The sequence below is a fragment of the Onychomys torridus genome, chromosome 6, assembly GCF_903995425.1.
Source record: "Onychomys torridus chromosome 6, mOncTor1.1, whole genome shotgun sequence".
Lineage (NCBI taxonomy): Eukaryota > Metazoa > Chordata > Mammalia > Rodentia > Cricetidae > Onychomys > Onychomys torridus.
This window is the reverse complement of record NC_050448.1, coordinates 124,214,184-124,226,627: the sequence shown is the minus strand read 5'-3', so window position 1 is coordinate 124,226,627 and position 12,444 is coordinate 124,214,184. Positions and strand designations below refer to the sequence as shown.

General features: G+C 38.1%; 1 protein-coding gene across 33 annotated transcripts in view; it reads left to right on the top strand.

Annotated features, from left to right (window-relative positions):
• The window catches only part of Adgrl2 (adhesion G protein-coupled receptor L2), a 208,003-nt gene that overhangs the window by 129,768 nt on the left and 65,791 nt on the right, over positions 1 to 12,444 (top strand). For all 33 annotated transcript variants that reach the window (XM_036189375.1, XM_036189374.1, XM_036189394.1 and 30 more), the window contains exon 3: positions 1,105 to 1,318. In XM_036189375.1, coding sequence (XP_036045268.1) covers positions 1,105 to 1,318 — 214 coding nt within the window. The remainder of the gene's footprint in view (positions 1 to 1,104; positions 1,319 to 12,444) is intronic.

Sequence of the window (12,444 nt, the reverse complement as noted above, 5' to 3'; positions counted from 1 at the left end):
CTTGGCCCATGGTCAGGATAAATCTCTCTCACCTGCCAGTCCAACCAAGTAAACACACAGAGACTTACATTGCTTATAAACTGTATGGCCGTGGCAGGCTTCTTGCTAACTGTTCTTATATCTTAAATTAACCCATTTCTATTAATCTATAAGTTGCCACGTGGCTCGTGGCTTACCAGTGTCTTAATACCTTCTCATGGTGTCACCCGGCAGCTTCTCTCTGCCTCAGCCTTCCACTTCCCAGAATTCTCTTCTCTTCTTGACCTGCCTATACGTCCTGCCTGGCTACTGACCAATCAGCATTTTATTTATACAGAGCATATCCACAGCAGACTTCTGTTTCACTCAAGATTCTTTTCTAGCACATGGACCTGTTGTATCATATATAATTCATACAGCACATAAGCATTTTTTGTGTCTTACAGGTGGAAAAGCTAGTGCAATAGATAGTCTACTTCATTTTATAGATTGTGTAACTTAAAAAACTTTCTGTCTTTGATGGTCTTTATTGAAATGGGTTGGCTGGGTGCTGTCTCCCATTAGTGATGTCACTTTTGAAAACAGTATCTATAAATTAAAAATGTTGTTGTGCCCTTGTATGTATTGTCATAACTATCATAGTTATTTTAGGAAGACCTTCTAATATAAAGTAGTGTTACAGTAATGATTCTGCCAATAAGTAATATGTGTACATTAACAATGGGACAGCAGGATGGAGTATGGCAGAGTCTTTTTACACACTTGTGACAATTTGTCCATGATTAGATGTTTAGATACATACAAAACTGACAAGTGTTCATGTAGTTAAATTTGTCATTTTTATTTGAACCAACAAAAGACATTTAGTTGTGTTTATACCAGACTATAGAGAAAATTACTTTTTAAAGGTAATTTTAAGATATCTAATAAGAATAATGAGTCCAGATAAAGATGCATAAAAGTACCTCATAATAACCTTTAGAATGAGAATTAAGAGTAAATACATGAATTCCTGACACCTCTTGACGCTAATGAAAAATGTTTCTTGAAAGTGCCTTATTGAAATAATCTATTTAATACTTGAATTCAACCTTGACTTTCTGTTTTAATCTTCTTTCCTTTTAGGTTTCAGCAGAGCAGCCTTACCATTTGGGTTAGTTAGACGAGAACTGTCCTGTGAAGGTTATTCTATAGACCTGCGATGTCCAGGCAGTGATGTCATCATGATTGAGAGTGCTAACTATGGTCGGACAGATGACAAGATCTGTGATGCAGACCCCTTTCAGATGGAGAACACAGACTGCTACCTCCCTGATGCCTTCAAAATCATGACTCAAAGGTAAAGTTAAAGTTAGTGTCTTTCCAAAGTGAACAGATGCTACCCACAGCCAAGCTTGCAAGTTACTGTTAGATTTTTACTCACTAATGTTAATATCTGCATTATATGATGTTTTCTGCAATGTTTAAATCTGCATATCATCTTACTTTAAATGACAGAATATATAGGAATCTAGAACACATACCTCCATTTCATAGACCATAAAATAAAAAGAAAGAAGATTTCAAACGTAAGCTTGTGTCTCAGGACTTTAGAAATTTGAAGTATTTTCTATAATCATAAAGAATGTTTATGTACCTGGGACTTTGTCAGTGATTGCTCATTATCTTTATTTTGTTTTAAGTGAGTTTTTTATAGCAGTTTAAGGTCACATCAAAATTTAGTGGAAAGTGCAATGTTTCCTTGTAACCCCACTGTGTGTTTGTGTGTGTGTGTGTGTGTGTGTGTGTGTGTGTGTGTGTGTGTGTGTAGATTCTGGTGTGGAGTTGTGTTTTCAGCTTATGTTGGTAAATGCCCAGGAGTGCAACTACTGGAATGTATAATAAAACTTCATGCAAATTTATAAGAAGCCTCCATTTGGTTTGGATGTGGCTTACCTATAAAACCTGGCACTTAGTAGGCTAAGGCAGGAGGATTATGAGTTTTAGGCTATTCTGGACTTCATGGAGAAGTTCTGTCCCCTGCCAATCTCCCCCTCACCCATATTTCTAAAGGGGTGAGGGTAAGTGTATGTATGTATACAAACTGTCTTCCAAAGCAGCTGCTTTTCCATTTTGCTCCCCTACAATCAGAGAATGGTCAGAATTCTTGCCCCACACTTACTCTGGCATTTAGTGTTGACAGTATTTGAATGTTAGCCACTTTTTAAGCATCTCCTTGTTTCAGTTTGTAATTCCTTAATGATGCACATTGTGGAACTTATTCCCATGTGCTCTGCTTTCTGTGTGTGTTCCCTGAGATAATATCTGTTAGTTCTTAGACACCACCCCCAGCCCCACTGCCATAACTCAGGCTTCTTGTTTAGTTTTGAGAATTCTTGTATATTTAGGATGGAAACTATCTTCTCAGTTATGTCATTTGTAAATGTTTCCAACATGTAACTGGGTTTTGTTCAGTGCTCTTGGTCCTTAACCTTAAAAGCAACAGCAGAAAAAGGACAGATGCAAGTTTAGCAGCATCTAGCTAAGTGTGGTCCCGTGTGTCCTCATGGAACTGTAGATGAAATCCTTCCAAACGGCTAAATGACCTCCGATGTCCAGAGGAACAGCTTTACCTTTACCCAGCCATGGCTGCAGGGAAGGTTATAGGTTTGGAGCTGTTCATGTATAAAATGGGCTGAAAATGAGATATATTTCTGAATGAGGACATCTGTCCTCTTCAAACAGTACATAGACAGTTAAGGGGAACATAGTCTAGGTCTAATAGGGGTCCTCTCTGTAATTAAAGCAAGTCCTCCCCCTTCATTACCTTATGCATTGCTCAAGATGTTTCTGAGTATAAGGCAAAAGGCAGAAATATATTTTCTTCACAATTTATAACTGAATAAATAATTTTTTGCCCACAATTGGGAAAATTAAAGTTCAAGGCAATATAAAATGTGATTCCACTTAGTGTCCAATGCATCATGATTTGTTTTAAGTGTGCACATCATTGTAGATCCATCTTTGACTTCATTAGAGGATTGTAATTCAGTCTACAAGAGCTGAGTATAAAGTAGGTATTTACTCAGATGTGACAGAATCCCTCAATACCTACATTGGAGTGTAATCTGAGAACTTCTGCCTCACTGAATTTGAGGATTTTTAATTCACCCCCCTACTAAGCCCCAGTTTATTAATGACAAAAAGTAGGTAGATGCTCTTTGACATAGCAGGGTCATGTGCCCCAATAAAGCCATCCTAAACTTAAACATTTCCAACTCAGATACATGTCTTATGGAGGCTGTTTGCCATTGCAACCACACAGCTAGGTGGGAGCTGAGGTATGTTGCTGGTCATTGTGAGGGAGGATATGTATATCTCTAGTCTAGGAAAAGATCAAAATTTGAGTTTTTCAAACATGTATACTTTTGCACTGTGGTGAGGCTGAAGAAAATCCTGAACTGAGCATCGTAGGCCAAGGACAGCCTACATTCGACACAAGGCACCTAACTCTTGGCATTGTGTTGTTACAACTTTGGAATTCATGGCAGCTCAATGAACACTGCTGTGTGTCCACAGTAGTTTGTTGTCATTGTGTCCAACTAGTTCAACAGTACCTCCGTTCCAGCACTGCTTTGGCCAGAGATTTCCATTATTTAGAAAGTAGTAAGTATGCTAAATGGACACCTATGGGTCACATAATTTAGCTTTATTATTACTACTTTTATTTTTTATTATTTTTTTTCCAGAGCTGAGGACTGAACCCAGGGCCTTGTGTTTGCTAGGCAAGAGCTCTACCACTGAGCTAAATCCCCAACCCTTATTATTACTTTTAAATTTTGTGGAAGAAAAACCGTTGAACTTAATAGTCATTGCTTTCCCCACTCTCTTCTTTGTCCCTTCCTCTAGGACACAATATCATAATGAGATTCCTAACTTGATTAGCAGATCGCCCAGGAGAATAACAAGCATTCTGTGTGGGGGTGGTCAGTACAGACACAGTGCAAACATGTGATATGAGGATATGAAAAGGATATAAGGGATGAAGGAAAGAATTGCAAACACTACTCTTTAATTGTCCACGCTATAAGAATATGTATTCTTAAGAGGATGGATTGGGATGGAATGTATCAGTATATTTCGACTGACAGTCATTATAGGTAGATTTTCAAATGTGGATACTGGTTTGCTAGATCTTTTTGAGACACCAGAGAATATCACCAAAGTTTTAAGGGTTCCATTGAAGTGTTCTAACTTCAGTTCTTAAGGAATTAGCCAAACAAATGGAAGCACATTAATTATGAAGGCTGTGGAGCCCCCAGCTGGATTTGAATAGCTTCAACTGTTTTGGAGGCATCCAGGCTGTGGGACCCGGACCTGTCCTTAGTGCATGAGCTGGCTGTTTGGAACCTTGGGCTTACACAGGGACACTTTGCTCAGCCTGGAAAGAGGGGTCTGGACCTGCCTGCACTGAATCCACCAGGTTTAAATGAATCCCCAGGGGAGTCTTGGCCCTGGAGGAGATGGGAATAGAGGGGAGGGGATGGGGGGAAGGTGGGAGTGGGGGTGGGAGGGGGGAGGACAGGGGAACCCATGGCAGATGTGTAAAATTAAAACGCAAATATAATAAAAAAAAAGTTTTAAAAAAATGGAGTTAGCATTGAGACTCTGAGACACCATCTCAGTTGCATTAATAGTGCTTGACAAAGATACTTTTGCTTAAAGCCTGAATTGCAAACAAGGTGTGTAAGATTGAAAAATCTAATCATTGAACAGAACTACTGTTTAGTGTTCTGCTTCATTTGGTAAAAAGGGTTCTGTGAGTTCAATATCTATGAGAAAGTCTGGGTCATAGCATAGTGGTACCAACATGGGGTTCTCTGAGTTCAATACGCATAAGAGAAAGTCTGGGTCATAGCATAGTGGTACCAACATGGGGTTCTCCAAGTTCAGTATACATAAGAGAAAGTCTGGGTAGTAGCATAGTGATAACCATGGTACCACAAACAGAAAATGCTACCCTATGGAATTCTGTGTGACAGAATCTCAGTCAAAGCCTACTTCTGCTGAGAAGACTGTGAGGTTACCTCCTGGCTGTGTCCAACGTACATGTAAAACAATGAATTCTGGGTCTTTACTTCTGTCTTATCTCCCCAACAATACCTTCCATACCCATAAAAATAATCTGAAACATCGTTGCTTCGAGTTCTTTCAGCTGAGAGATCCTAAACACAAAGGACATTTTGCACATGTTGTTTCAAGTTTGGGGAACTGTCTGTGCCCTGCATATATTATGACACATTAGTAACTAATCGTTTCTCCATTTCTCTTGTTGATCCACTTGTTCAACAATAGTCATAAGACATCTGGAAGCAGACCAGACAGGAACAGAGAGTGAAGGACTTATTATGGATTAATAGTTACCTGTTTTCACTGTACTGATAAAGCAGCGAAAGGCAGTTGGAAGTTATTACAGGGTGTCTGCCAGGTCTGTCTGAGGGGGTTGGATAATGCTGCTGTTCCTTGCTTGCCAGACATGTACACACACACACACACACACACACACACACACACACACACACACACTTAGTGCATAGAAATACATACTACATGTGTCAGAGTTATTGTTCTTATACAGCTGAACTTGACTAGAGATGTAAAAAGCATACAAGATACAATATGAAGTTATTGCCACTGGTTCTGAGTACAAAAGGACTCCTTTCTTGTTGCTACAATAATTTGAAAGGATTTAGATACTGAAAAAATTTAAATTTGGGGAATGGATGTTGTTGACCTGTCTACCACTATTATCAGATCTTGAAAAGGTATATAGGGTATTGGTATAAATAAAGGAATAATTCCAAAAAGAGAAGCTGAAGCCCCATTTTTAAACTGTAGTGTACTTGTGGCTTATAATTATTTAATCAGCAGAGTGACAATTTGAACATAAACACTGTATTGAAAGGGGAAGACAAGATTGAGATGATTTCAAAAACATTTTCATAGTGGAAGCTTGTAAGTACTCTATTCATTGTATGTCAAGATGTAAATCATAAGGAAGTCTGTCATATTTGACTGGTGTAGTTGGAAAGAACCATAAGAAACCCAGAGAGGCAATGTTTTTGCAGCTGGATTCTCAGTGAGTAATTATTGTGCACATACAACCAGTTAACTCTGAAAACACAAAGCTTCGAGTAGTTTAGTGAATTTTTCCTTCTATAAGCTCTCAAAAAAGTTGAGAGCTTTTTTTTTTGACTAGTGTACCAAAGAGAGGCATTTTTGTTTCTTTAACATAGAAAATTTCTTTTTGGAAAGCTCAAAAAGGTACACTAGAAATTCTCCATTGAATTGCAGAGCTACCTTTCTGCATAAGGTGAGGGAGACGAACGGTTGTGTTTGATTTGCATGCCAGAGCCTTCATTCCTGCTTTCCACCATGACCACCTCATCAGTTAAGAATCAGGTCACTGGGTTTCCATGTTAGATTGTGAAAGTGAAATTATTGTTACTCTATTTTCTATTTTTTCTATTTCTGTTTTTCTAGGACAGAGTAAGATCATTTAGAAGAGTGAACAATACCTGTTTTAGTAAATATGAGTAATATTCAATTTATATCCTTGTCTTTAAAGTATTGTCAGTAGTTCATCCTAAAAAAGTTGAATTAAATTCTTTTCTTGAAAAGATTTATTTTTATTTGTTTAAATTATTGGACAGTCACCATTACAGATAATGGTGGCTTTATTACAGTCTTTGAAAATAATTGTGGGGACACCTTCACATAAAACAGTTAGAACTCTTTCAAGTCAGTAACAAAGAGATGTCTGCTCTACTCTGAAGCTTTAATAAGCAAATTACAGTTTTGTTGCAGGGTCTGAATCTCTATGACACTTGAGTGAAGCCTGCTGGGCACCAAAGACTCAGGTGTGGCTGGTAGGAAGACTGTTCTGTGTACTTGCTCTGCTGCCTGGCAGAGCAATAGCCAGGCACCCTCTGTTGGAGTGTAACATTGTTGAACACCAGGTTGTCAACACAAATTGGGAAGGGGCCCTCTGCTTCCACTGCTTCATCACAGTTGGTGTATCAGCAGCTTTTCTTGTGGACAGCATATTTGGTTCCATTGCTGCATGCATAGTCTTCCTATGTGTTCTGAAAACTCATGATATGATGTCCTTTTCTTCCCCTTTTAAGTATTATGAGTCTCTGATAAAGGTAGAGGTACTTGGCACAGAGGCTAAAACCACCAATTATGTCTTGAGTGGTTAATTCCTTAGGGAAATGTATTTTTACATCTTTTTTTGTTGTTTTGTTTTTCTAGGACAGAGCTTGGCTGTGTACCCCTGGCTAATCTCTAGTCCTCAGTTTTACTTTCCCTCCTCCAAGTGCTACAGTTATAAGCTCTGAGTCATCATACCTGGATATGAAATTTCAGTTTTCAATAATTTTGAAGCTCCATTCTGTTATTTAAAATTAATAAACTGACTTATTTGTAAATATGCCAATAGATATCAATTGTATATGAACTATTTAAACAAAGGGAAATACATGTAGGCTTTCTCTTTCTCTTGCGTGCACACACACACACACACACACACACACACACACACACCACATAGAGAACATTACTGTAAGATGTGGTGAGTATCAAAGCTCAGACGTTAGCCAGAAGAATCCATTAAAATGCAACCATGGTTCTGACAAACTTCATGATTATAGATTTCTGTTGGTGTGTAGTCTCCTTGACATAAAAACCTCTCAGTCTTAATATTGATCAATCAGTCTTTGTAAAGAGGTCCTGTGTCCATGTTAGAGCTCTGGGAAGTTTTGTTTTGTTTTTGTTTTTGTAATTTAGTTAGTATACACTTACTGATATCTCTTTACAGACAACCATAAACTTTATACATACCTTTCTTAGACCTTGAGGTCTCTCTTCCATGCTAATCAAATTTTCATAGCAGTGAACTTAGCTTAATGTATGTTTTCTTCTGAATTGATGTTTTGTGGGATTAGGGAGTCAGTATGGTCTGTCATCAATGTAAGTGCTTGCTTGGGTTATTTGCTGTACTGATGCTTTCCCACAGGATCCAAGCCTGCAGCTTCTGAGAAACTGCATGGGTCCCATAGGCTGCTTATCCCAAATGCTTTCATCTATCTGTGGTGTCAGATTTATTAAGCGTTTATCCATTAGGATGAAATGCATATGAGGAAAAATAAATAACTCAGAAGCCCCTGACTTGTCATTTCTATGCAAAATATACTGAGTTTATTTTCTGTGTCTTGGCGGTGGGTTTCACGAATTCTCTTGCTCTTGGCTGAATTTGTTTATAGACAGCTACTTGGAATTATCTGTTTGACTATAGGCTTGAGAGTTGCTACTATAGATCCTTGACTCTTAGTACAGTAATATATAACCACAGCAGCTTTAATTGACACATGCTTTGTATGTGGCTTACTGATCAACATGTAAACCAAAGAGCTCCTTACAGAAAGGGGAGATTATTGGCAAAAGAAACAGAACCAAAAAATGAACCAAATTAAACATTCAGAGTTGCTGTGTGAGAAAGACTAATAAATTATAAAATAACTTATAACACAAGCCATCTAAATGTCCCTTACAGCCCCACCTAGATGGAGGTAGAGGAAGCAATGGGGTTGTATCAGATCATTGTTACTGAAGGGACTAGGGGGTCTCCCTTAAAATGGATGTTTGTGAAGCAGTTTTCTCACTAGATGATGTCAGAGGAGGGTACCTGTCTGCAATCTTGTTTCTGCAGACACTTTCTCATGTATAAGGTTTATCCCTGTCATACTGTGTCCCTTGTTTGGATCATGGACTGTCATTTTTCTCTGAAGACAATGTGTTATTGCTTTTTGTATGACTTGAGGACTTGCATGAATACTTTACATTTACTTTTTGGTCTTGGACAGAGAGGATGGAGATCAACGAAACTAGGGATTTTCTTAGAGGCTGGGCCATAACTCCCTGAGTCTCCTGAATGAGGGACTTAGAGGTGTGCCACCACCCACCATGGCTCTTAAATGAGCCTCTAATCTGAAATGGTAATGAATAAAAAAGCTTGAAATAAATTATAGCTTCTGGTAACCAGGTCAAGTAAGCACACAGAATAGACGTTTAAACTTAGTTGTAAAGAACAGTGAGATTGCTGGGCATGGTGGTGCACACCTTTAATCCCAGCACTTGGGAGGCAGAAGCAGGCAGATCTCCATGAGTTTGAGGCCAGCCTGGTCTACAGAGTGAGTTCCAGAACACCCAGGGCTATACAAAGAAACTCTGTCTCAAAACACCAAAGGAAAAAAGAAAGAAAAATAAACAGTATGGTTTGTTTTGTAGTCACTAATTTAGGTTTGGGTTTGACCTTTTCTTCTGTCTTGTTACTCTCTGCCCCCTGCCCCGCTGACCCATGCTGCTGAAGTGTAATGGAATAAGCATTTTTACCAGTTTCTACCCCTGTGTTGTAAAACTTTATATATAATCAGGAATGAAATGAATATATACATTAGCACTTTGGACTTTACTATAAATTATATAAATTCCGATATTATTCCAGGAAAATTGATAATTTTACATTGCTTTTACCATTGTACATTTAATGAGTCTTCCAATCAAAGTTTGAACACACATACGTATATGATAGAGAAAGCCCCTTTTCGTTGGTGGTTGCCATTTTGGTTTTGGTTGGTTCATTTGTTGTTGTTTTGAGAAAGGGTTTCTCTGGGTAGCCGTTGTTTGTCTGGAGCTATCTTGTAGACAGGCTGGCCTTGAATTCACAGAGATCCACCTGACTCACCTGCCCAAGTGCTGGCACTCAAGATGTGCACTACCACATCCAACCTGTTCTGCATCTGTATTGCATTTTCTGCTTAGCAGTTTAACACTCGGAATTTATTGATGAAATTTATTAAATAGAGAAAGCTAGCTAGCTTTTTAGTTATTTTAAAGCATTTTAAGCTATCAAAAGTCATGGCTTCCCTTATTTTCTAGAAATTCTATCCTAGAATTGTTAAGCTACAGACTGTGATAGTAGGAGAAAACTCACTCCAGTGTTAATGTTCTAGCTTGCCCGTTGGCTGAGGAAAGTTAGTGTGAGAAGTGAGTTTTCCTGTGGCGTTTCACTAATGCATATTTAGCTGTCTTGCAGATTTTAACGAGGCATTCTTCTTACCTTACTCTGCCCTTCTTTAAATATATTATAGCAATTTAAATTGTTTAGTGCTGATTGCTATTCTGCAATTAACTGTAGAGCTAATAATATCTGTTTCACATATTTCTAGAAGAAATCTCTTTACCAAAAAAAAAAAAAATCATAGAAGAGATTTTGTTGCCCCTTAATATTGGTCTATTGCATATAAACCAATCAAGCACAATATATAAGTAGTAAACATAAGACATCCCTGAACATATACCACCAAAGGATATAGTTTTAGGACTTACTTAACACACTGCCCACATGGACTGGATTTATTACTGTGACAGATACCTTAGAGGCAAATTTTAAGGCTCCGTTTTCAAGGTTCCAGTCCATCCGAACTCACCTATCTCAATTACTTTGGTCCTGATCGGAGGCAAAATATCATGGTGGGAGGAGCGTGCTTCAGAGGAGGTCATGCTCCTCATGGACATTGCAGAGTGTACCACATTTAAACCTCTTTCAGGTTTGATTCCATTTTCCGACTTGTCTGTTTCACTTCCCCTCCTTTGTGGCTGAAAAGCAACTGCATTCATTTGGAGATCTTGTTAATGGAAGCTCAGTTTGTGGTATTTCAGTCTGGATTTGTTGTAGTATTTTGATGTCATTTGAAGTTGGGGTTGTTCTGGTGAAGAAATGGCCTGTGGAAAATATTCATGTTACTCATTATATACTCTATAGTAATCCCGGCATAAATGTGCCAGGCCATACAACAATTTAAATGATTCCCATGGTACCTAATACAGGGGAAAGGAGAATGGGAATAGTATTCATAGTGTGTCCAGCAAGATTTGTGCAAAATTCTGTCAGTCACTAAATATGTGAAACGTTAAGCGTGGTTCAGCTTCCATAGATTACTCCTAACTGTTCCTGGATGAAGTACAGATTACATAGGGCACCTGCCAAATGCAATAGGTAAAAATGTGCCGGGCAGAGTTCAGGAGAAGAAGCAGAAAATTAAAAAACCCCAATCATTCAATTTATTTAAGGGATATTAATTAAATACTGGTAGTAAAATGTTTATTCATTCAATAAAGTGTTGATAGAATAACCCATTTCTACAGTTGATGCCAAATACTTAATTTAAAACTTCATACTTTAATAGGGGTGGAAATCAGTGAGTTCTGAACTAAATGAGAAGTAAATTTTAAGCAAATGAGATTGATAGACATTGTTTTCCAATTCTATACCCCACCCCTCTTCCACCCTTTTGGAGATAATACCATCACCTGCATCTTCTATTATGCACTAATAGCCTATGTGTCAAGAAATGTGTCTTGAGTTACATGTCTTTAGTAGTGGTTTCAATGTAATTTCTAATCAAGACATCATTCAAAAGATGAATTTCCATGCCCCTCACTACCTTTGGAATTGGTTGAGCCGTAAACCCAGACAAGAGAAGAAAATGTATACTGACTTTTAAAAGCATATTTTGTTATTTGATGTGCTAGCTATACACATTAAATTATATCTTGATCTAGCCCTAAGATCACTGCATCGTTAATTTATGGAATCACATATATGTTGTCTAAAGCTGGTCATGAAGACGATTATAAGATTTAAGGAGATATATAAACATGTGTGTGAAGGGTGATGGCTTACTGTCATAACTAATCCATGACACCTCAAGACATTTGTGTGTACACTTCCATTTATTTCAACCCTTGATGAATAGACCATTATTAAGCCTCAATGATTACTGAATGTGAAATGTAACCAAGATTATTTTTTATTCAAATATAATTTAAATATTCATCAAAGCAAAGTTATGCTTAAGACTGACAGAGACTATTAACATCAAAAAATATAATTAACTGCATTGGGTATCATGAAGTAGAGTTAGCCAAATAGCCGAGAGGTCTAATTGCTCTAGAGTTTGAGAAGCGATGGTTTTATTTTATGCTGTATCTGAGGAATTAATAGTAGTGTGGTTTCCTATGTGGGCCAATTAAAAGCTGCCTGTTAAGGTTCATTGCTCCATAGGAAACCCATTGACTATCACTTAGTAAACAGGATTGACATGTCAGTGTGTACAAGAAGATAAAATAGAATAAAAACCCTGAAAATGAGATATACTGAAAATGGTTCATAGACTTGCGTCCTGTCATAGTTACGGGGGTGCTGGGTGGCTCTGCATTTTTTTCTTCTTTGCTTGGTGCCTAGAGTTGCCCTCTGGGAGGAGTCACAGCTGATCCCCTCACAAGACCTGCTTGGGATTTAGGTAACATAATCCTTCCCCCTCAGAGGCAGCTGTTATTTAGTGGCAGAGAACAGAGACAAGG